The sequence below is a fragment of the Impatiens glandulifera genome, chromosome 1 (genome assembly GCF_907164915.1).
Source record: "Impatiens glandulifera chromosome 1, dImpGla2.1, whole genome shotgun sequence".
Lineage (NCBI taxonomy): Eukaryota > Viridiplantae > Streptophyta > Magnoliopsida > Ericales > Balsaminaceae > Impatiens > Impatiens glandulifera.
In genome coordinates this window covers 155,175,012-155,200,958 of record NC_061862.1, presented here as the reverse complement: position 1 = coordinate 155,200,958, position 25,947 = coordinate 155,175,012, and the positions used below count along the sequence as shown (strand labels likewise).

The window sequence follows — 25,947 nt, the reverse complement described above, 5'->3', positions numbered from 1 at the left end:
ATATATCAATTAACTATTGATTTCATAACTTTGCAACATTAAATTTGAATCCAATATTAATATAGATGAAAAATGTATCACCTATCAGATAGCTTAAGTGACAAAAAAAAAATAATTTATAAAAAATTTAAGATAGCTTTAAGTGACAAAAATAATTTATAAAAAATTTAAAGTCTTAAGAGTGATTACACCATCATTTTTTTTAATGTGAAGATTTACCATGAAGTAAAAAAAATGATGAAACAAAGTTTATTGTACAAATTATTCAATGAGGAAAGTTGAAGGAAAAAAACAACTTGTTCATTTCATTAAACTATATTCAAAAACCCATCATGATAAACAAATAAATTATAATATTTCAATTTGGGTTGAATTTTCATGTTTGACGGACTTTATTGATAATTATAGTAATCATTTTAGATTATCTAGCCAACTGTGAGACTTTATTTCCCATTTTGATCTTTCCATTTTATTTCCATTTAATTCGTGATAGTATTAATAATTATAAGCAATTTATATATATCTATTAATACAATCTTTAAATATTCAAAATATAAACACAATCTTCAAAATATATTCTATAGATTTATTTGACAAATTATGAGCATATATACTTCACTATAGGCTTTTTAACTAATTTGAAAGAATTATTAGTTGTGCATTTATTATTATTGTCACATATTAATTAATAATATTTTTTTAAATATTATAAAATTAATAATGTCAATATAAAAAATGCAATAAACAATATGTATATTACATGATTTTCCATTTTAATTAGTCAAATTTGTTTCTCATTGATGATGTAACTTATTACTATTATATTCTTGTTTTTGTTAGGAATTGATGGGCTGGAATGTCATGTCATTCTAAGATTTTCAAAAATAATTATTGACTATTTTTTTTTTATACTAAGATAATGATAATCTTAAGACAAATTTATTATATATATATTCATAAAAATGTATTAAATGAATCTAACATTAACAACAACAAGATGACATAAATTTAATAGGGTCAAACATTTGTTTGATTATAAAATATTTAAGTTTGAAAAAAATTAAGTCAAATGTAAATAAAACATGAGAATTTATTATATTCACATTAAAAATGCTTTAATTTAAAATATGATTGTGTAGGAATAATGTTAATGTTAGTCACAATCAAGTTTAAATTCATATTAAAAAAAGTAATAAACATTATAGATAATTAAGTAAGAATAGACTTGTACTTAATAAGTTTAATATACAAAAACATGTTATATCTTTATAGATTATTTAAATTTCACTAGTTAAAAAAATATATATTTGTGTATTTTTGTTGTAAAATTTAAAATTCTACTTAGCCAAATTATTAAAATATAATGAAAATTGTAAAATTGAGATTACAACTGAAAAATATATAGTTGATATTACAATAGAAGTATTTGTACAAGCTAATTGAACAAATTGAGTCAAATACAAGTTTCTAGGGTAATATATATTTTAAAAAATAAATTAAAAGTAGAGTTAATAAGACATTTATTCTTAAATGTTATATTATTTTAAAATAAAATTTAAAATAATTTATATTAACAAAAGTAAAATTAATTTAATCACAACAAAAATAAATATAACATAATAACAATAAAAAAAATTACAAGATTAAAAAACATAAATATTCTCAGTTACAACCTACTTCACTCTACCGATTATTTTATAATAATTATAAAACTAATGTTATTAATATAAAATTTTAAAATCAATTTTCTCACCCATCATCCATTATTATTCTTCTCCTTGATTATTTCAATTGAATCATTATTTGTAATGTAATAATTTGTTTTCAAGGTTACTGTTGCTATATTTGTGATTATTATTATTATATATTTAACAAAAATCCATGCATCCAAATTAAGATAGGTTTAAAAAAATTTATCGTGTGTATGAAAAAAAAAGTTATGATAAAACGAGTATTGATAAAAATAAATTTTTAATTTTTTAAAACCGGATAAAATATAATGTATTAAATTAAAAAAAAGGGTAGTGTCACATGTGTACGGTAAAACAAAGTTATTTATTTATTTATTTTTCGGGTTGGATTTAAGCCACCCGAATCCCTACATAGGGAAATTTGATGAAATGATACTAAAGATGTCCTTAATTGCTAAAAGTGTCAGCGTATAAAAATAAAATAAAATTGGTGACACTTTTAATTTTTTCCGGACGATTTTGCTCATGTCGCGAGACGTCTACAATCGCGAGACACGACTAGCATTCGGGAGACAAATTTATTTATTTTTTAAAAAAAATTGTCTCGCGAATGCCGAGTGCGTTTCGCAACGGGGGTATTTTCGTCCAAAAAAAAATTAAAGTGTCACCAGCGTTTTATTTTTTTATGCGCGGACACTTTTAACAATTAGAGAGACATCTTTTGTGTCATTTCATCAAATTTCCCCGACCTAATCCGTCACTCACAAGTATGACATTCGTGTTTTAACCATGCTAACATCATCCGAGCTAGTTTTGTAATACTCGAGTTTATTTTTGATTATTATATACATGATTTATTTTTATTAATATATGTTAAAAATTAAGATATTTGATTTATTATTATTATTATTATTATTTTTGGTTGATACTTAATAGTAAATAATTATTATTTTTTTTAAAGAGATGTATACAAGAATAGACATAAAAATAAACAAATCACAGCTAATATTACCCGGCTAGGCCCATTAGATTAAGCAAGTAAATCATATAATTAATTAATCGCAAAACTGTTAATTAATTAATATTTCCTAATACGCCCTTTAAATCTAAACGTAACCCTCCCCTCTTCTAATCACAAACCGCTCTTTTCACCATTTTCAACCGCGTGGAGAAGAGAAAGAGATAGATAGAGAGAGAGAGAGCGCCACCATTATCTATCCATTGCCGCCACACTCTAAACCCTAATTCTCATCCTCATGGATCCTCAAACAACTCAAATCCAGCAAGCGCAACTCGCAACGGTGCTCGGACCGGATCCGGTACCGTTCGAGACACTCATTTCTCACCTGATGTCATCGTCGAACGAACAACGATCGGAGGCTGAACTTATTTTCAATCTATGTAAGCAGAATGATCCAAATTCTCTCGCTCTTAAGCTTGCTCATCTTCTTCAACATTCGTTAGCAGTGGAGGCGCGTGCGATGTCCGCAATTCTACTTAGGAAGCAGTTAACGCGGGATGATTCGTATATTTGGCCGTTGTTGACACCGTCGACACAGTCGTTGCTTAAATCTGTGTTGCTTGGATGTTTCCAGAGTGAGGAAGCGAAGACTATTATTAAAAAGTTGTGTGATACCGTTTCTGAACTTGCTTCCAATTTGTTGCCGGAAAACCAATGGCCGGAGTTGCTGCCGTTTATGTTTCAGTGTGTTTCTTCTGATTCACCGAAGCTTCAGGAATCTTCGTTTCTGATATTCTCACAATTGGCACAGTATATTGGGGAAATGCTTATCCCTCACATTAAGCATCTCCATGGTTACTTCTTGCAATGTTTGACTTCCTCGGCTAATTCGGATGTGAAGATTGCTGCTCTCAGTGCTGTGGTTAATTTCATTCAATGCTTGACGAATTCGAGTGATCGAGATCGTTTCCAGGATTTGTTGCCGGTGATGATGCAGACGATGTCTGAAGCTTTGAATTCTGGACAGGAGGCTACTGCACAGGAGGCGCTTGAATTGTTGATTGAATTGGCAGGGACTGAACCGAGGTTTTTTAGGAGGCAGCTGGTGGATGTGGTGGGGAATATGCTGCAGATTGCAGAGGCGGTATCGTTGGAAGAAGGAACCAGGCATTTGGCTGTTGAATTTGTTATAACTCTAGCTGAAGCTAGAGAGAGGGCGCCTGGCATGATGAGAAAGTTGCCACAATTTATTAGCAAACTGTTTTCTATTTTGATGAATATGCTTTTAGATATTGAGGACGAGGCGGCGTGGCACAGTGCACAGACTGAAGATGAGGATGCGGGAGAGACTAGTAACTACAGTGTTGGACAAGAGTGTTTGGATCGTTTAGCGATTGCATTGGGTGGAAACACAATTGTCCCAGTGGCATCTGAGCAGTTGCCTGCATATTTGGCAGCTCCAGAATGGCAGAAGCACCATGCTGCACTTATTTCACTTGCACAGATAGCTGAAGGGTGTTCAAAGGTCTGACATCATTTATTGGTATTCCTTAGCATGATCATGATGAACATTATTGTTTGCATTGTAGACAATTTATAGGCTATAATCAATTTATCGTACATCTGTAGGTATCATATCTCTGTTGATCACTTCCATGATTTGATTTCATTATGTAGAGACAGTGTGTGTTTTCTGTCTGTTTGCCTTGCCTCCTGTGGACCTGTGGTACTAGGTAGTCTATTGATTGTATCTCAATTGGTATGCTTCCTGTTGATAGATAGATCAAAGTTGATAGGCATTGATCTGCCTGAAATTGTGATAGGAAATACAATAATTTACCATTTTATTGTGAGTGGGCTAATTTCACTTGAGAGCACTGCATAATGTTGGTGGTGGTGCCAGAAAATGAAGTGCGCCATATTTTTGCAGGTGATGATAAAAAATTTGGAACCAATAATCAAGATGATTTTGGGTTCATTTCAAGATCCCCATCCTAAAGTTCGATGGGCAGCCATCAATGCTATTGGGCAACTGTCAACAGACTTTGGGCCAGAATTGCAAGTTCAGTACCATCAACAGGTTCTTCCAGCTTTGGCTTCTGCAATGGATGATTTCCAGAATCCTCGTGTACAGGTTTGCATCTAAATCTTGAGACTGAACTTTTGGTCTTTCAGTTTGTGGGTTCATGATAAGTTATGTATGTGAATATGCCCTTGTAACTTTTTACTTTCTTTCTTTTACATACAATATTAATAACAATGACTTGCAGTCATGTTGTGTTATATGCATGCATTTTTATCTACATCTTTTTTCTGTCTAAATCAGTTATTCTATCAGATTCTCCGGGCCTTTGCTGGTCTGGAAATAATTGTAGTTATGCCACTGAGTTTTATTTGACCCTTTTTCGTTGTACTGGAGATTGTTCTGTTCGCTCCCTAATAGTTTGTCTAGATGTATCCAAGACATCACCATTATTGTCTTGTTGTTTGTTGTATATAGGCATACTTATTTTTTATGTACCATGGACCAACCACAAACACTTATTTTATTTTTGTAAGAATTCAGAGGAAATATAGTAGGAAATTCCTAACTGCATTATAGAATGACGAGCATTGTGTTCCATTTATGTTTTTTGTGATTTTTCCTGTACCATCAAACACATATTTCACTAAAATAACTTTATGGTATCACTTTATTAATCCTTTTGACTGGGTACCTATTCCACCTGTGTAGTAACTTGATGGCTATACTTCTCAATTCTCATTAACATAAAAATTCTGAGTTTTCTATCAACTGGATCATTCATATCCTCTAGTTGATTCTAAGAGCTGTAAATTCTTTGTGGGTTCAAGTTACTTTTACTTTTGAAAATGATTTTAATTTATTAACAAATGGTGATGACATTTTATGTCTATGAAAAGTGAATTATCATTTTGTATGTATATTGACTATTGAGTATGTTTCCTGGGGATAATTAAATACCCTGTCATTTATGTTATACAGGCACATGCTGCTTCAGCTGTGCTCAATTTCTGTGAGAATTGCACCCCTGATCTTTTGTGGGTTCAAGTTACTTTTACTTTCGAAAATGATTTTAATTTATTAACAAATGGTGGTGACATTTTATGTCTATGAAAAGTGAATTATCATTTTGTATGTATATTGAGTATGTTTCCTGGGGATAATTAAATACCCTGTCATTTATGTTATACAGGCACATGCTGCTTCAGCTGTGCTCAATTTCTGTGAGAATTGCACCCCTGATCTTTTGACACCATATTTGGATGGATTGATCAACAAACTGCTAATACTCTTACAGGTATTGCTGAGTACCTGCTATTAGTAGTATTATTGTATAGACTGCAATACTATATAAACAAATGCTTTGCTAATGAATGAGACCATTTTCTTCCTGTTTTTAATATTTTTGTGTTCAGAATGGTAAACAAATGGTACAAGAAGGTGCCTTGACAGCCTTAGCATCAGTTGCTGATTCATCACAGGTTTTTAATTTTGTCTCCTACCTCATTTTAGAATTTGAGTCATGCACAATACTTTTTCTTACTTACTGTGTATCTGCAGGAGCACTTCCAAAAATACTATGATGCAGTTATGCCTTACTTAAAGGCCATCCTTGTTAACGCAACTGACAAGTCAAATCGGATGCTTCGTGCCAAAGCAATGGAATGCATTAGTTTAGTTGGAATGGCTGTTGGAAAAGACAAATTCAGGGAAGATGCTAAACATGTAAGCTTATATTTCTGTATTGCATATGTATATGAGTACTGTGGCACTTTTCACTTAGGAGTATGGAGGAGTGCATAATTTATGTGATCATATATTGAACAGATGGTTTATTGAAAGCCTACCCAAACATTTGTTTTTTATTGATGACTGTTCTACATAAGCTTTTTGAACACTTGTGGTATTAAAATGTTGGCTCTATTTTTTCGATGTACTATCAATGTACACTTGATTCTCTTTGTTCCTTTGTTTGATTAGAACATAACTAGGTGCAGCTTTACCATGTTCATCAACTAGGTAGGTGCATAATTATTTTTACTTCTGATGCCAATCTTCTTATTATATCTTCTGTTTACACTTTTTGTTAGGTTATGGATGTGTTAATGTCATTGCAAGGAACTCAGATGGAAAGTGATGATCCTATCGCAAGTTATATGCTGCAAGTATGTGTGTGGATGATTTATGAGGAGGACTAATTCTCTTTTTAAGTCCTTTTTTTTTTTTTTTTCTGTTCTCATATCCTCATATGACTTATTATATTTTGTTCCAGGCATGGGCCAGGCTATGCAAATGCCTTGGACAGGATTTTCTACCTTATATGAGTGTTGTGATGCCACCGTTGCTTCAATCTGCTCAACTCAAACCCGATGTGACTATTACATCCACAGAGTCTGATGATGAAATTGATCAGTCTGATGATGAAAGGTCTGCCATTCAACTCAATGACCTCATTCTAAATTTAAGTGGGATATTAACACCTTGCATTGTCTTATCTTCTTCATTTATTACTATTATGATCACCTTGTTTGTGTTTGACATTATGCTCTCTTTAAACTGAAAGTGCTGACACTTGAAGTTATAGACTATATCTGTTTTTGAGAACTGAACTACATGGACTAGCCAAAAGCTTCATGATGAAGATTGATCAATAGACCAACGCAAGCCAAAAGCTTCATGATGAACTGTCACTGGTCTTAATTATGACCATCTCCTTGTTTGTGTTTGACGTTATGTTTCCTTTGCTATTAAAATCAATTTGTTTGAGATAAGGTCTAGTTAAAAAAGAAAAGAGCATATGACCATGTACACTAGAAACTGTTTTGTGGAAATATGGTATTGAAGCCTTCAAAGAACTATGAAAATGCCAGAACTAGGAGTTGAGATTTTTACAAATTAGCCTGTGTTGCTTGGTGTTTTGTGGTCTTGAAATTTTATCCTTATTGCAGTATTGAGACCATTACATTGGGGGACAAAAGAATATCAATCAAGACGAGTGTCCTTGAGGAGAAAGCTACAGCATGTAATATGCTATGTTGTTATGCTGATGAGTTGAAGGAGGGTTTCTATCCTTGGATTGACCAGGTCTGTCTTGGTTTGTGCATTTTATTATTTTGATATCTTAGGATATAGAGACTAACAGCAAGGCATCATCCTGGGTACAGGTAGCTCCAACTATGGTACCACTCCTGAAATTTTATTTCCACGAAGAAGTCAGGAAAGCAGCTGTTTCAGGTATCATGTTGTGGCTTTTCCAGCTCCAATATTTTTCTGGGGTTAATTAATTTACTTAATACCTTGAGGTTAATTGTTTTATCCCAGCTATGCCTGAGCTATTGCGATCAGCAAAATTGGCAGTAGAGAAAGGGATAGCTCAAGGTCGTAATGAGTCATACATTAAGCAGCTAACAGATTACATTGTACCAGCTTTGGTGGAAGCTCTACATAAGGTTATTATTGTTAGAAATCTGTTTGGTTGCTTTAACTCCTTGGAAGAACAAAGTAGGTATGATCTTCTGTATGACTGATTTAATGTTTCCCTGATATGCAGGAGCCTGACACTGAAATATGTGCAAACATGCTGGATGCATTGAACGAATGTATACAGGTCCATCTCATTATTTTCCTCATCTTCTCCTTGTTCTTTGATTTTTTTCTTTAATTTTTTATATGACCATTCTTATGTTTGCATCAAATGCATGATTCCCACACCAATGACATCAACAAACTGACCTTACGAGGTCGTCGACTTGTAGTCATACCATTTGAAAAGCAAATTAGAATCTGAGAAGTTAATGTTTGGGAACATAAAGCTGATTTATCTTTGTTAGTTGTACTTATGCAATTTTTTTAATCTGACTCTGATCAGATAATAACCATCATCGAAACTGATATTTTGATTTTATAGGTTCACATAATGTTTTATTTATTTCTTGCTTCTGAGAAAAAAACTTCATCCTTTCTATGATGTTGTTTTATGTATCACATCAGTTGTCTTTATGGTAACTATGCATGCTTTTGTTATAACTTAAATCCCTTTTTCATTCTTTCAGATATCTGGTCTGCTCCTAGATGAAAACCAGGTTAAGAGTATTGTTGAAGAGATAAAGCAAGCAATCACTGCCAGTTCTAGCAGAAGACGGGAGAGAGAAGAGAGGACCAAAGCTGAAGACTTTGATGCTGAAGAGAATGAAATAATTAGGGAGGAAAATGAGCAAGAGGAAGAAGTTTTTGACCAAGTTCGTCCTTACTGAATATCTTTGTTTGAAGATCAATTTTTTTCAGTCTCTCTTTTTGCTAAATAAATCACAAAGTGACTTCTTTCTATTCAGATTGGTGAGATTCTTGGAACTTTGATCAAAACATTCAAGGCGTCTTTCCTGCCAATGTTTGATGAACTCTCATCTTATTTAACACCTATGTGGGTAAGATTTCATCTAACCTACATCTGGTTTGGTTTTACGTTCTCTAGAAATTTGCAAAATATCATTATAACTTTAATGTCTAATATTTATGTCAATGTAGGGGAAGGATAAAACAGTTGAGGAGAGAAGAATAGCAATTTGCATATTTGATGATGTTGCTGAGCATTGTCGTGATGCAGCTTTGAAGTAAGTTAAAGTTTTTGGTTTATAGTATTCACTGAGGTGACCATCCGTAAACTAATAATTGAATGGCGATTTACCAGATATTATGAGACATATCTTCCTTTCCTTTTGGAAGCTTGCAATGATGAGAATGCAGATGTTAGACAGGTGTGATGATAACCTCAGAATTGTTGATTCTATTATTCAAGTTGCTTATCGTTGACTATATGAGAACCAATCTCCATCTTGTTTTTTGGTTTCTATTTCAGGCTTCTGTATATGGTCTTGGTGTTTGTGCTGAATTTGGTGGTCCTGCTTTTAGACCTCTTGTTGGTGGTAAATATGCGCCTCCTTGCTTGCTTCATAAGCACTTTGATCTAAACCTTCTTCAATTCTTCATTTTGATTCGAATATTGTACGTTTTTTTCCCATCCATCAGAGGCTCTTTCCCGGTTAAATAGAGTGATAGCCGATCCTAATGCACTGAAATCTGAGAATGTAATGGCTTATGATAATGCTGTTTCTGCTTTGGGAAAAATATGTCAGTTCCATAGGGAAAGCATAAATTCATCTCAGGTATTTTTTTTTATAGTTTTAACAATTTATTCTTCTTGAAATGATCATAAATTCATCTCTTTTGTATCTTTGTTTTCTCTGTTCTCATTTATCATACTGATATTTTCAGGTTCTTCCCGCATGGTTGAATTGCTTACCTATAAAAGGCGATTTACTTGAAGCCAAGGTTGTCCATGATCAGTTATGCTCAATGGTAGAGAGGTCGGTTACTTTAATAATAGCTATTTGCTATCTCTCCTTATCTTCTTCTTCCCTTCCCTTCCCTCGTTAAATAATGATTTTCTTGCAGGTCTGACACGGAACTCTTGGGTCCCAACAATCAGTATCTTCCAAAAATTGTCACCGTATTTGCTGAGGTCTGTTATCATTGTATTCTTATTATATTTTCATCAAAGTTATTGCCCATTTAACTAAACATTACCTCTAATTTATTCATTTGAAAACGTAAAGGTTTTGTGTGCGGGCAAAGATCTTGCAACGGAGCAAACAGCAAGCAGAATGATTAATCTTCTGAGGCAGCTTCAACAGACATTGCCACCAGCCACCTTAGCTTCAACATGGTCATCTTTACATCCTCAACAGCAGCTTGCTCTGCAGTCTATTCTCTCTTCGTAAAGAAAATTTCAATTGCGGTATCTTGCTTTGTTCACTATTATGGCGTGATTCATATATATTTTCCTCCCCTCCCAATTCTTTGATATGGACAGTTGGCAGCCGTTCATTGGTGGTTTTGTTATTTTTTTTTACGAGTCTTACGCATGTGTTTAGAAGGAATTTCCTCCCCCTAAGTAGGGGCCTGTTTCCATAAACGTTTTTGGTCAGTGAGATTACTTTATGTTTTATTAAGTCGGGACGGTGATTTGCCAAGGGGTAAATTGCCGTCGCAGTTTTGGTCTTGTTCATTTATTATTATTTTTTATTTATTTATTTATGGGATTGAGACTATGATTGAAGGATTCAAGTTTATAAATGGTTATTCTTTTTGCTGTTATTGTATATGAAGTGCTGTTTTTACTAATATTTAGCATGAAATTGATAGACATGTATGTGATTATTGGGAAATTTGATGGAATAACCCTCATAAGAGGGGAATTTCCACTTTTAACATGTGTTTAATAAGTTTTTCATTTTTGACCTTTTGCCAAGGCAAAAGGTCAGTTTTACCCTTTAATAAAAAAAAAAAAAAAAATTTGATTTTCATTCTCCCCCGTCTTCCTTTCCCCCGTTCTCCTTTCACTCCCTCTCTCCCGAAGACGACTGATCAACCCCGAAGACGACGACGACGCCGAAGAGCCCCCGAAACATCGACGACGTCCTCTCCCTCGAACCCTCCCTCGAACCCCGACGAGCTCCGACGACAAACAAGAGCCCCCGACGAGAATCTCAACTCAAATACGTTCGTCCTTTTAGGGTTTTGTTGTTTAGAGTCTAGGATGTAGGTTAGGTCATGGAATAATGGTTTTAGAGCTTGGCTGATATGTTTTACAGTGAAATATACATCCGAAGAAGGTGACGAAGGCGACAGTGCATCTGTCGCAGACGACAGTGCATCTGTCGCAGGCGGGAAATGCATCTGTCGCATGCGACAGATGAACTGTCGCATGCGACAGATGCATTTCCCGCCTGCGACAGATGCACTGTCGCCTGCGACAGATGCATTTTCCTCCTTGCATTTTCCTCCTTGCAATTAACACTTACTGGTCACTGTCACTGACTTCTTTGAATTTTTTTCAATTGCAGATCACATGAATGTTGGTGTTTTTCTACTCTTTGATGGAGACTGGAAAACTGATATATTATATTTGAATTCAAAATAGCAAACTAAATTACATTCAAAAATAAATACATAAGGTTACATTCAAAAATATACATAGCTAAATTATGTCCATTTTCTATGGGTCTATTATATGGTGGAACAACCTAACTGCCCATTTTTGTCTCCAAAAAACAATGTTCTCTGATGTCACAGCTGATATATCCAATTTTGCAGTAAGGTACTCCAAATACATGATTGTAAAAAGACCACAGTCTCCACTCTTCGTGCACTTGGGGACTCTTGGGTGTGGTATTACAACATATGACATTCCTTCCAAACTGAACTTAGGATACTTGATCCTGTCAAACTCGGTCGTTCCAAATAGAAAGAGATATGGAATCATTTCACATAGTGGTTTCATGAACTTGTCATAGTGATTCTTTTTGATAAATCCTTGTTCGCAGTCATAAACATTGATGCACCAATCTTGTAGTTGCACCTCACAAAGGACCCAATGCTTCATATTAAGATTCATAGGGAAATATATCTTATCTACAATCATCCAAGAAGTCATCAATTTTTCTTCATCACCCCTGAAATATTCCATCAAGTCATCGTCGAATGTGTATGTTTGTGGATTTTTGGAGAACTTTGAATAACGTAACGACAACCTCGTAGAGACATTACAGTCACATATTGAGAAATCCATCGGTTGATAAGTCTTGGAAAAATTGGCAACTCTTTTTTTAAGAATGTAACATGCTGCATCTATCTCCTGCGACAGATTCGAGAAAATAAAGTAAGCACAGAGCATCGAATGAATTAAGCACAGAACATGAAGAGAAATAGCAGGAAATGCATCTGTCGCAGGCGACAATGCATCTGTCGCAGGCAACAGTGCATCTGTCGCAGGCGGGAAATGCATCTGGCGCATGCGAAAGATGCATCGTCGTCTGCGACAGATGCACTGTCGCCTGCGACAGATGCATTTCCTGCTATTTCTCTTTAACCTCCTGTTAATACAATACCCAAAAAACAGTTTCAACAACAAAAACTTACCTGATCATGTAGCCAATTCTGAGGCCTCAACATTCTGTTAAACAATTCTCGACCAGCATGGAAAAGAACCAGATTTATCTTGTCATCATCCTCCAGCTTCATCCATTGTTTCAAATCATCCAACAGTTCACTATCATAATCTAAAAGAGGATTTACAGTTACTGGATCAATGAGTTTAAAGGATTTTCCATTAGGATCTGTATAGTTCCCCAATTGTGTGAACCTCTTCTTTCTCCGAAAACTCTGTCCCTGAAATCTTGTTGGAGTCAATACCAATACATCATCATCTTTCTTCTTTCCCAACTCAGCCTCTTCATCAGTCTTCTTTCCCATGTCATCCTCTTCATCATTCTTCTTTCCCATGTCAGCCTCTTCATTCATCTTCCTTTTCTTGCCCAACCTATTTTTGGCTAAAACTACCTTCCTCTTCTTCTTCGTGGCCAATTCTTTCTTTCCCAACTCAGCATTCTTATCAACAACAGCTGCAGCCTCTTCATCTTTGTTTACATTCTGCTCGGCTTCTTTGTTGATCTCCAAACCATCAACAACCTCTTCATCAACAGCCTCTTCAACTTTGTTTTCAGCCTCTTCAACTTTGTTTTCATTCTGCTCGGCTTCATTGTTGATCTCCAAACCATCAACAACCTCTTCATCAACAGCCTCTTCAACTTTGTTTTCAGCCTCTTCAACTTTGTTTTCATTCTGCTCGGCTTCATTGTTGATCTCCAAACCATCAACAACCTCTTCATCAACAGCCTCTTCAACTTTGTTTTCAGCCTCTTCAACTTTGTTTCCATTCTGCTCGGCTTCATTGTTGATCTCCAAACCATCAACAGCCTCTTCATCAACAGCCTCTTCATCATCAATTTCAACAACAACAGTTTCAACAGTTTCAACAGCTTCTTTGTTCATCTCTAAACCATCAACAGCAGAAGCATCCTTGTTTTGATCATCATCAACAACAGCTTCTTTGTTGATCTCCAACCCAACATCATCATTGGTTATCATCTCCAAACCATCAACAACAGCATCCTCCAACCCAACATCATTCATATCAGCAGCATCTTCTTTTTCATTCGGCAGATCATCAACATCATCATTCTCATCAGCAACATCTTTGTTGATTTCCAAATCCTTCTCCACATCATTCATATCAGTAGCAGCAACAACATCCTCCAACCCAACATCATTCATATCAGCAGCAGAAATATCATTCTTTTGTTGTTTTATTTCATCCAATAATTGGATTATGTGTTTGAACATAACCCGTTGATCCTCTTTCATTACCTTCATTTCAGTTTTCAGCTCCTTCACATCCCTTGTCAACTCCTTCACATCCCTTGTCAACTCCTTCACATCCTTTGTAAGCTCATCAAACTTGTCATCATTCTGGGCTTTAGTCACCGGATTGTCAAACTTGTCTTGCCTAGTAGGAGAACTGTCTTCTTTCTTTTGAGGACTCGTTGCTGAAGGGACATGGGTTGATTCACGAGTAGTAGACCGAGAGCTGTCTTCGCTAGATTCATCACTAGACTCGATCCTCTTAATTGCTGTCCTTTTAATTGTTCTCCTCTTGGGCGTTTGTTTGGGAGTACCATCTTCATTCTTTCTCTTCCTACCATCCACCTCAAATAAATCATCATAAATGTAATCTCCCATTTCTTCAAAGTCATCCCCACAGTAGTTCCTCTTCTCTTCCTCAGACTCATGAATCTTGTTAAAGACATTGCATTTGAAAAGGGCATTGGATACCTCTTGGCTAGTGTTGGTGTTGCTTCTGGAGGCTGTAAAAAGTAATATCCTTGGGCATGTATGTTTTTCCTCGATCATATCCGCAAATTTGGGGACAAATGTCTTCATAACCAAATATGTCCAAACTTGGAAGGCTATGGCGAAGCCACTAATAGTATAAGCAACATCACAGTTCCCCTTGCAAGTTTCCTTCTTCTCCACATATAGCTGCCGAAGATGTTTCATGTCCTTGTCAATACCCTTCAAAGTTGAATTGAATGACACCTTTCCCCATGGAAATTGAAGGAACATTTCCATATCCTCCACCATGCTGAAGATCTTCAAACATACCCTCTTCCTATTATCAGATCCAAAGAGACACTGGTAGATAAGGTTGATGAGCCCAAGCTTCCATGCATCTTCCTTCTCAGAGCAGTTGAGGAAAACACTTTGAACTTCTGTCACTTTAACAACTGTTTTGCCACCAAAGTATTTATAGACTAGAGGTGGAATTTCTTCAGCGTTCCAGTTTTCAATGACAGGAAATCTTCCAAAATTTAGGCCTGTTACCAAGGCATATTCCTTCATGCCCCAGTAAAGCTGCTGACCATTGACTAAGAAACTTATTCCCTTCGAATTGGAGCTGCTTTTCCTGATCAACATCTGGTGGATTATTGTTCCCGAGAAAATGACAGTTGGGGCTTTCAATAGATACTGAAATTGACTCTTCATAGCCCTTTCCATAAGACCAAAGTGATTAAACTTGTCCTTGGTCTTTAACAAGCAGGTGCAAGTAGATTTCCATGAAACACGTCCAAGAAAGTTCTCAATTACAGTTTTGTTTTTGCATTTGGTTGGTGCAATCTGCAAAAAATCAATAAGTCAGAATAATGAAAGTAAATACCACAAATTTAAAGGAAATATGACATTTTTCGCAGGCGACAGTGCATCTGTCGCAGGCGACAGTGCATCTGTCGCAGACGACAGATGCATCTGTCGCAAGCGAATAGTATATTCTGCCTGCGACAGATGCATCTGTCGTCTGCGACAGATGCACTGTCGTCTGCGACAGATGCACTGTCGTCTGCGACAGATGCACTGTCGCCTGCGAAAATGCATCGTCGCCATCGACAATAAACCCAAAACCCTGCAACAGCCTTCGACAGAAGCATTTTAAACCCAAAACTAAACCTAAACAATAAACACTACCTAAACCTAAACACATACCTAAACCTAAACAATACCCTAAACCATTCCTCCATTATAACATGCATGGATATAAATCGGAGAACTAGGATAGAAACGGGGAAGATAAACTCACATTCGACATATTTGAGTTGAGATTCTCGTCTGGGGCTCTTGTTTGTCGTCGGAGCTCGTCGGGGTTCGAGGGAGGGTTCGAGGGAAAGGACGTCGTCGATGTTTCGGGGGCTCTTCGGCGTCGGCGTCGTCTTCGGGGTTGATCAGTCGTCTTCGGGAGAGAGGGAGTGAAAGGAGAACGGGGGAAAGGAAGACGGGGGAGAATGAAAATCAAATTTATTTATTTTTTTTATTAAAGGGTAAAACTGACCTTTTGCCTTGGCAAAAGGTCAAAAATGAAAAACTTATTAAACACATGTTAAAAGTGGAAATTCCCCTCTTATGAGGGTTATTCCATCAAATTTCCCATTGTATCTGTTTATCTATATCATCTTTGTTAAACTTTAAACTTAGTATTCTACATCCTTCCTTGAAAGATTTTGAGAATAGGTTTATGGAAAATTTAATTTGTGAAAATAAAGTTGGAGGTTTAGATAAATTTGAACTTTTATCCTAAAATGTATTTTTTGAAAATTATTTTGAGAATTGAAAAATGATAGGTCCCAAAGAGCTTGCATTTGCATGTTTAATTTATTAGGATGATTCAAATGAAAAAAATGGATTCATGCTAGCTATTTCTTTCCCACTTGTTTTATAGGTGATTTTTTAAGTATGTTTTCTCAACATGATTTTTTTTATATCAAGAATTCATTTAAAATAATTGAATTTATTTTAAATTATTGTGTAAAATTGAGAATTTAATTTACAAAAATATTATTTATATTATTATTATTATTTGTATATATAAATAAATATTCAATTAATCTAAAATTTAATAAATAAAAAATAACACTAAAATAAATTAATTATTATAAAATCATTTAGTTCATTTATTTAAATAAATATTTTATTTTTAAAGTTATAAATAAAAATTGATTTTATTCATAAATTTTTTTATAAACTTATTTACAAGTTTGAAAGTCCAAATTATATTTAATTGAGATTCAAACCTTTATTTTTTAAAACTAATAATTTTAATTTTTTTTATTCTTAATTTATAAAAAACGATTTTAAACGCAATTAACTTGTTATCTAATAAATAAAATAAATAAAAAATACATGTCACTAATTTAACTAACGAATTTATAAAATTAGTAGTCAAAATTCAATATTAATTTAAATTTAATAATTAAATTAGTGATATTAATTTTTTATTTATAAATTAATCCCATCCTCAATAATAATAAAAAAAATTCCAAATGTGTTTAGAAAAAGTCTGAAATTCGAATTGAGTGTATCCAATCTTTTTAGAAAATTACAATCTTAAAAATTAGCTTAAACATTTAAAGTGACACTTATACAAGAAAAAAATGTAAACTTTAAGGTATCCAATATCCTTAAATTTTGCGCGTCTTCTTTGCTCTCGCTCTCCGTGTACCCGCTCGCGCCGACCTCATTCTTGCTGCTGTGTTCCCTCCATTCACTTCCACCCGTTTTCTTCATCTTCTACATCGCACCACCTCTGATTTCCTCCATTGATTCGACCTCGAACTTCGCCAATCTCACAAAGATATTGCATAGAAAACGACCAAGGTAATCAATCTCTTTCACTTTTTATGTCTATGATTGAACCAATTGTAGGAATTCTAATTTTTTATATGTATTTTGACCCTCATTCTATTATTACAAGTAAAACCCTAACTAAATAATAATTGTAGAGTTCAGTTTACTTTAACTTCTGATCTAATTATGGGTACATTGGTTTCTATTTTTACAGGTTCAAATTTCCAGTCTATTCTTTAATGGTTAGTATGTCAATGGATGTAAATGGAAAATGCATTGAAGCTGCAAATAATGATCAGTTAAATGATTTTCCTTACAATGTAAACCTATCTAAATCTGGTGTTAGCAACTCAGAATGTACTGATGATGAAGATGAAGATGAGGATTTGGATTTAGATTTCAACCCTTTGTTAAATGATTCTCCGTCTATAGAAGCTCCTTCCAGTTTGAGCTCTGATAGTGACAAAAGTACTGATTCCTTGGATACAGATATATCGTCGAAGACACTAGGTAATGAATATGCGCAAGAAAATGATTATGATATGAAATTAAAGAGGAGAAAATTGGCTATAGTTTCTGATTCTGATCCTGGTACACTTATTGAACACGTGAATAGCTTAAGCAGTTGGATAGATGCTGGTAAAGATGTCACGGGTGAAGGAACTTCACGTTGTCAGAAGCTATTTGATTCAAATGATGAAAATGCTATTTGTAAACGTACAAGAGCTCGCTATTCTCTTGCCAGTTTCAAGTTGGAGGAACTAGAGATTTTTCTTCATGAAAAAGATGACGATGATGATGATGAGGATGATATTCAAAATGTTGATGATGAAGAAGAGTACAGAAAATTTCTTGCTTCTGTCTTACCAGGTGGAGAAGAAAACGTTGATGATGAAGATGAAGAAAATGATTCTGATTTTGAACTTGAACTTGAAGAGGCACTAGAGAGTGATCTTGATGAAAACACAAGGCATGGCTTGGAAGAAGAGCTTAAGCATTCTTGTGGAGGACCTGAAACCAGGCAAAATAAACACAAGAAAGCTGTCGATCTGGGAACAAACAAACATTTGGGTCATGTAAATAGGACATTGCGTCCACTTTTACCAAGTGCACCAATTACATCTTTCCCTGTTTATGTTCCTTCTTCAGAGCATAGTGGTGCTATAAATGGATTCACTCCATACCAACTTGGTCAGTTGCATTGTTTAGTATATGAGCACGTGCAACTTCTTATCCAAGTATACTGTCTTTCCATTTCCGAGCCCTCTCAACAGCACATTGCCTCCCAAATCCAATATTTAATTTCAGAGATGCTTAACAGACGTGATCAAGCAACAGACCAGAGAAGGGTACCCCTTCTTTCTTTTTTCCCTTCATTACTCTCATATTTTAGTGCTAGATGGAGCACCAACTCTTGTGCACCTTGGTCTGAAACTGAGCATTTATGTTCTTCAACAGAATTGGCATGCTTCTGGTACCATGCAATCACCTGGTGCCAGTCCCATAGAAAAGAGACAATTTTCTTCTAATAGGCAAGAGATTGAGACTCAAATTATTGACATCAACTTCCCTTTATCATCTGTTACTGGCCCTATACTCTCTGTTCTTGATGTTACTCCACTAAGTTTAGTTGGGAAGTTTATGGACGATGTAACTGCTGGTACGTCACTAGAAGTTATGGATCGTTGACATGTTTTACGTTTTGCTACTCATGAATTGTGCTAGGTTTAATGCAATTTATTGACAGATATGCAGGAGTATCAACAGAGAAGTATCCAAGCTACCTGTGATAATCCTGTTGAAAGGGATCCTTTGTTTCCTTTTCACATACATCCTTCTTCTCAAACTGATACTGAAGTTCCTAAAGGCACAATTGCTCAAACAACAAAGGCTCCTTCTTCCTTCCATGATTATCCACCAAAGAAGACATTGGCTACCACACTTGTTGAAAGGTCCAAAAAGCAGTCAATAGCTCTTGTCCCAAAGTCAATTGCGAAGTTAGCTCAGAGGTTTTACCCTCTGTTTAATTCAGCATTGTTTCCTCATAAGCCACCTCCACCATCTGTTGCAAATAGGGTGGTCTTCACAGATGCAGAGGATGAGTAAGAAATATTCTTCCTTTACTTCCCATTAGCAAGTAGAGAGATATTGACTCAACATAATATTTCTTGTAAGTTGTAATTTCACCAGCAGAGTTACATCACCTACCTTGCTGATTGTGTTGTACCCATCCATTCATTACTCTTCTTTGTCTAGTACATAGTAGGTAGGAAGCTTACTAGAATGTTTATAAGAAGCTGCACGGGACCACACAAATTGTCTCCCAAATCTTTTCATAACTTGTAACTGTTAGAGAGTAGAGTGTATAAAATAGAGCAGTTTGTCTGTCCTGAAGACAAAAAAGTTGTCACTAGATTGGAAAAGGTAAAAATAGTGAATGCAAGAGAGCTGGGAGTTATGGATCTAAACACGGTTTAGGGGTTATGCTTGTTTTGGGGGATATCGTCAGTTATTTTTTTTATTATTATTGTTCTTTTAAAAGGAGATCTCATCTGATATCGACCTTGGTCATGTCTGAGCGTGTGGGTCTTACCAAGTGAAGTTTTATGCCTCCATTTCTGAAGTCTACTTTTGGTATATGTAGCCGGAAGCTCTGAGGCCATGTTAATGACCTTGGTGCTTTACTCTTGTATGTCATGGGCTAGTTCATTGTGAAAGCCTGATAAGCAAATGCTTCCACTGTGAAGGGTCTTATTTCACCTTCAATATGCATTTATCCCTGCCACTTGTTTTAGTAACAAGAATTGTAGACAAACCTATTGATCTCATGTATTTATCTGAACATCCTGGCATCTGCTGGAATTAAGGAAAGGAAACTTCTTAGTAGCCATCAAAACTTTTGTTCAAATGATATCATTGCAAGTATAACATTTTTTTGTGTAATATTAATTTCCCCAGAAGGGACCAAGATAACATTTTATTTTCTTCGTTTGTAGGTTATTAGCTCTAGGTTTGATGGAGTTCAATACTGACTGGAAAGCAATTCAACAACGCTTTCTTCCCTGTAAGTCAAAGCATCAGGTATTTTTGTCTGTATCGTGGCATTAAAGTCTCTGTTACTTCTATGTTTATTTCCAAAAGCGATTACTCTATTAGGTTGACAGCCATTGGGCTGCAGTGATATGGTTGTAGGATGTCCCATATGGAGGTTTATTCAGTTTACTTGTTTACAGATTTTTATAAGGCAGAAAAATCGTGCATCCTCAAAAGCACCTGAAAATCCAATTAAGGTATGTGAATATCCCCAGTGAATTACTGTTGAAACTTTGTTTATATTGTTTGACATTGTGATAAAATCAGTTGGCAAGTCTATGCCTACGGAGTTAATATTTATGTTTTCCATTACATGCCCCCAGATTCAATAATGTTCTCCAGAAACTGAACTCACCTTTCCCTGTTTCTCATCCTTCCTTTTAATTATATTTTATCTTCATGTAGTAATTTGTTTAATTATCAGAGAGGATGTATTATGGGAAGTAGGAAAAAGTTCACCACCCCATTCGGAAACAAAAATTAGTCAGAGATAGAAACTGTTTTGTATCTGGAAATGTTTCCAGAACAATAACAAACAAAAGTGTTTCCAAATGAGGGTGATTTTTTTTATGCCAGTAGCATCTATTTCAATAATCATCATTTTAATGTTTGTTTGCTGTCAATGCAGGAAGTTCGGAGACTGAAAAACTCTCCCTTGACCATGGAGGAAATAGCACGTATTCAAGAGGTCTATATCTGGAGCCTCTATTGTTTTTCTTACTAATGGATTTGTCCTTGTGTTGTTTATGGACGGAACCAGATCATATGCAGGGATTGAAGGTTTTCAAACTTGATTGGATGTCTGTGTGGAAATTCGTTGTCCCATATCGAGATCCATCCTTGCTTCCACGTCAGTGGCGCATTGCTAATGGGACACAGAAGTCATATAAAGCAACTGCAGATGAAAAATTGAAGCGCAGAATATATGATTTCAATAGAAAGAATTACAAACCTACTCTTGCAAGTTGGCAAGTTCCATCGGGAAAATATGTAAATCACTTAACCCTTTCCATGTAGCTTAGTTGGGTTTATGAAACACAAACATGACCCTTTTTCTTTTTCTTTTCTGAATCATACTAGCTTCTAATCATCTCATCTGGGATATAGTTGTGCATATCATCAGTAATAGCAGGACCGCCATATTTATTAACTGATTACATGCCTAATTTAAAAGCCTTGATGCAACCAATTGAGTCAAGCTATGCCATAGTGTTAATATTTCCCTTGTTTGCACCCTTGTAGCTAGGTACTTACTACTTAGAGCTTGTTTGATGTTTTTTTATCTTTTGAAATAATTCGATTCTTTGAAATAAAAAATATTGTTTTGATGAAAAGGTGGATTATTTGGGTTAGATGACTAAAATAATCTTTGTATTTAATATTTTGAAATATTATAAAAGTTGAATTTGATGAAGGAATAAGGGGTTATTTGAATTTTGTGGCTGACTGTTTGCTTGTAATACATTATTGTTGGCTGCAGGACTGTCAGACAAAAGCTTCGGTTGTGAAAAACAAGAGTGGGGATGATAATGTAGTTAACAAAGGTGAAGCTTATGTTCATGAAGCCTTTTTGGCAGATTGGAGGCCTGGTTCCTCAATTCCTCTTCGATCTGAAGTTTCATCATCAAATATTATGGAGAGAAACCAACAAAATCATTTGCTGCCAGAAGCAAGTTCCCATCATGCTTTTATGTCCCCACGCCGTTGGAAACACCTCAACTCTAATCGAGTTCACAGAACAAAAGGAAACTTAGTAAAGTTAGCTCCAGGTTTGCCTCCTGTTAATCTTCCTCCATCTGTTAGAGTGATGTCACAATCATCTTTCACAGCTAAGGAAGTCTTGGCTCCTAAAATTGTTAATCAAAATTCAACATCAAAAGAAATCATTCCAACACTTCCTCCAGGAGCCGTTGCTCTGCAGAATAATAAACCTCGTGACATGAATTCTCGTCAGTCAGATCTAGAGATGCATCCTTTGTTTTTCCAGTCCAATGGAGATGGCCGATTACCATTTTCCCCATCCAACTCTAGAAATTTAGAAACTTCTTTCACTTTCGTCAATGGAAAGAAGACTCAGCTAAATCTCATTAAGGGAAAGGATTGGTTTGACAAGTCTGCGGTTTCTTCTTCTGCAAATATTTTTGATTTCCATCCACTTCTGCAAAAAGAGGATGTCACCAACAATAATTTATTAGTTTCTAATTCAACTGAGGTAGGTCAAAAATCGATCTCCGTTAGTTCAGAAACATTACAGGCTGCCTCTGCCAAATTCTGTGATCCAAATGAACAGGCTGACATAAATGCCTCGGGTCATGGAGTTACCACAGAAAATGAAACTGAAAATATGTTCAATAAGCAAAACGAGTCTCAAACAGCAGTTCCATTTCCAGACAAGCTCGATTCAGGTCTCCATACAGTGGTCACGTGTGATCTTAATGCTCCTGCCTATGGGTCTCTTCCGGAAATTGTGATGGAACAAGAGGAGTTGAGTGACTCCGACGAAGAAACTGGAGAGAATGTTGAGTTTGAATGTGAAGAAATGGATGACTCTGATGATGGATGAGCCAGAACATGCTAGAGACAGTTATAGTCAGGTATCTTTCCAGTTAACTTGTCCCAATAATCCAATTTGTAAAGTGACATTGATGTTTGATGTGTGTTTTTCGAGAAAAAGATAAACATTTTATTATAAAGAAATAAAATGAAAGTTGTGAACAAATAAATAGAAACTATTAATAGATAGTTACATCTCTCAAATAAAGCGAAAGAAAACAGTAGAAACTAAACTCACGCAACAAAGTTAGTTAAGCAACATTTTTGAAGCATTGATACCCCATTCCATGCAAAGTAAGAGTTAGCATATTCCACTTTGAGTAATTGCAGGTTTAGAAACAAAAACTCTTGTATTTCCCGCTTTTCCAGATGTTAAATGTTGACTGAAGTTGTTTTTGTTATTGTTTTTGTCTTTGATGGTGTTTTAAAGGAACAAAGCAGCAGCCATACCAAAATGGGATCTGAAATTGAGAATGTGTTCAAGCTAAAGGAAGACACCAAGTTGTTTCAATAAAGAGATCTCTGTTCATTGTGGCTCTATTGTATGATTTTGCTGAAGTTATCAGGTACTCAACATTCATTCTCATTTGTATTATATGTTTATCATATACTGCTTTATTTAGAGTTGGGATAAATTTTGGTGAAAGGTCAAAGAATAAACAACATTCTGTATTTAGTTTTCTTGTTAGATTGCAAGGAGTCCCGAGGTTATTTTTTAGAACCCTTGAGAACACGCGAAGATAGCGTGTTCATACGATTGAGTACCACTACTTGTTCTATTTTCTATTTGCAATGATATAACACTTAAATTTGTTAAATTGTAGTTTAGAATAAATATAATAATTCCCTTATTAGCCTTCTTCTTGGAGCAGTTGCTAGTTCCAAAGAGATTTGGAATCCGAAGAACTTTTAAACACGGTTTCGTCGCATCATTTGTTGATGAGCTTCATCCTTGTGACTTTGGTTGAGGTTAGGTTTTCCGGTTTCTTCTAATGTGGAGATCATGATATTTGAGTGGATTTGAGTTTGAACGATAAATAATCTCTTTAGCTTTTTTTTATTTTATTTTATTTTAATTTTTTTTTGTATGAATTATCTAATTTAGATATTTAAAATAGATAATGTTCTATAACATAACTTAATTAAAATCATATTCATAAATTTGGATTTGACTCTTTGCCTAACAATAAAATTGAACTCTTTTATATAAAAAAGGGTAGTAATAATAATAATAATAATGATGTTTAATGTAAATTAAATTAATATATTGAATATTGAGTTTTGAACCATTAATATTTTATCAAATATTTTATCAAATAGTTCTTAAGCTTTTCTAATAATGTGTAAACATTTGTACTAATTCAAAAAGTTTTTTATAAAAATTCTATGATATAAAAATTTTAATTTATTAAAAAAATGACACATCATTCTCCATAAATAAAAATAATATATTAAGTAAATTGATGGTGTATATTTTATTTATATAAATATATTTATTTTATTTTTTCATTTTTGTTTAATAATATATATATACATTTAAATTGTTATTATTTTGATATTTTTACTTTTTAGTAATAATAAAATTGATTAAAATTAAATTATAAATAGATTTAATATGTGATACATATATGAAGAAAAAGGGTAATCTAGAATATAATAGAGCTCATATTTATTTATTTTCCAGATAAGTCTACTTTTGAGTTTTAATTTATCTATTAATTAATGATTCCATTTATTTTCCATTTTTTAATAATAATTTATAGTATATACTTATGAGTGGAACTTCCAAAGCAACCTTCATTTATTGGATGAATCGTCCATTTAAAGGCATTGCCTTTTGGAATTGGAATCACATCTCATTTTCATTATTTATTTTCTATATGTAATTTTACACTTTATTTTTACTCATAACCAACCTAACAACATTCATGACCCACTTATATTATTATTTTAATTTACTTATAATATAATTTTATATCAAATAAAAATACATTTATTTCTTACCAGACTATCAACTTTTAGTTTTTTTCATTTCCATTAAAAAAACATGTTTTATATGTCAAAAAGACATATAATAAAATAGTGGTCAATTATTTTTTTTCCATTAATTTAATCTTTGTTGTGTGATGGTTGTTGACATTTAGTTGAGATCTAAGTATTTAAAAATTCTATATTAAAATGTTCCTTCACACTTTAACTTTCTTTTTATATTTAATTAATTGACCTATACAGTAGTATATATTATTATAATACTTTTTAAAATATATATATATATATATATATATATATGTATATATTAATAATGATAAATTTCAGTTAAAAACACAACGAAAAAATATTAATAAAAAACAATCACATTACTCTCTAAGTTTTAGAACATGTATATTCTCGAGATAATTGTTTTGAACCATAATAATAATATTATTATTTTAATTCTTTACATACATAATTTAATATTATAAATATATAATTTTCTTTATCATATTTCATCGTCTTCTAAATTGTTAGATCAATTAAACAAAATTTTGTATCTTTGTTCAGGTTATTTAAGGTGTGTTTATCAGCGTTGGCGTAATAATCTAGTAAAGTAATTTTGCATAAAACGCACAACTTATAATTAAACACATCTTGCGTTTAAACGTAAATTTTTATTTCTTCTCACAAATAAGTTGAATCCTATCCACGTAAGTAAGAATAAGTTAAAACAAATAAGCTTAAATATAAATTACAAATAAGCTTAAGTATAAATTGAATCAAACCTAAACAATAAACATCTTAAGCTAATTAAACAATCTTTCACTATTTTCTTATCCATCAAATCACTCAATTCATTCACAAAATACTAAAACACTATATATATTTTTTATTTTATTATTATCGTATATATTAATATTTTTTAAGTTTTTACCTAAATTTACTTTTCAAACACCTCAAAATCAACCATTTTTTATTCTCCAAATTTTAAAAAAAAACAAAATTCTGAAAAAGGCCTAAATTTTATAACTAGATTTGTTTCTATATAAACTTTTTACAAACAATTCAAACTAATGGTAATT

At 33.9% G+C, this 25,947-nt stretch overlaps 2 protein-coding genes across 3 annotated transcripts; both read left to right on the top strand.

Moving 5' to 3' along the window:
* Positions 1-2,842: 2,842 nt before the first annotated feature.
* On the top strand, positions 2,843-10,833 carry LOC124920297 (importin-5-like). Its single transcript, XM_047460753.1, has 20 exons — positions 2,843-4,177; positions 4,583-4,786; positions 5,868-5,972; positions 6,091-6,156; positions 6,236-6,400; positions 6,766-6,840; positions 6,948-7,102; positions 7,624-7,759; positions 7,840-7,909; positions 7,997-8,124; positions 8,226-8,282; positions 8,728-8,913; positions 9,007-9,099; positions 9,200-9,285; positions 9,363-9,429; positions 9,531-9,597; positions 9,701-9,837; positions 9,947-10,038; positions 10,127-10,193; positions 10,288-10,833. Exons 1-20 carry the CDS (start codon positions 2,948-2,950, stop codon positions 10,450-10,452), a joined length of 3,351 nt encoding a protein of 1,116 aa, XP_047316709.1. The 5' UTR covers positions 2,843-2,947; the 3' UTR covers positions 10,453-10,833.
* A 6,244-nt stretch (positions 10,834-17,077) lies between these two features.
* LOC124920296 lies at positions 17,078-23,749 on the top strand. 2 transcript variants are annotated; one of them, XM_047460752.1, is made up of 10 exons: positions 17,078-17,275; positions 17,460-18,594; positions 18,704-18,905; positions 18,993-19,347; positions 20,242-20,326; positions 20,479-20,535; positions 20,967-21,026; positions 21,110-21,328; positions 21,819-22,932; positions 23,322-23,749. In XM_047460752.1, exons 2-9 carry the CDS (start codon positions 17,485-17,487, stop codon positions 22,899-22,901), a joined length of 3,171 nt encoding a protein of 1,056 aa, XP_047316708.1. In that variant the 5' UTR covers positions 17,078-17,275; positions 17,460-17,484; the 3' UTR covers positions 22,902-22,932; positions 23,322-23,749. The 2 variants fall into 2 exon arrangements, with proteins under 2 accessions (XP_047316708.1, XP_047316707.1); XM_047460751.1 differs by having other exon boundaries at positions 23,312-23,749.
* The last annotated feature ends 2,198 nt before the right edge of the window (positions 23,750-25,947 follow it).

Excerpts from the sequence above, each read along its gene's own strand:
- LOC124920297 (XM_047460753.1), top strand. The coding sequence starts at position 2,948 with ATGGATCCTCAAACAACTCAAATCCAGCAAGCGCAACTCGCAACGGTG. Across the intron at positions 6,157-6,235 it reads CAGTTGCTGATTCATCACAG|GAGCACTTCCAAAAATACTA; the intron begins GTTTTTAATTTT and ends GTGTATCTGCAG. Across the intron at positions 10,194-10,287 it reads TTGTCACCGTATTTGCTGAG|GTTTTGTGTGCGGGCAAAGA; the intron begins GTCTGTTATCAT and ends GAAAACGTAAAG.
- LOC124920296 (XM_047460752.1), top strand. The coding sequence starts at position 17,485 with ATGGTTAGTATGTCAATGGATGTAAATGGAAAATGCATTGAAGCTGCA. Across the intron at positions 18,906-18,992 it reads TATGGACGATGTAACTGCTG|ATATGCAGGAGTATCAACAG; the intron begins GTACGTCACTAG and ends ATTTATTGACAG. Across the intron at positions 21,329-21,818 it reads AAGTTCCATCGGGAAAATAT|GACTGTCAGACAAAAGCTTC; the intron begins GTAAATCACTTA and ends TGTTGGCTGCAG.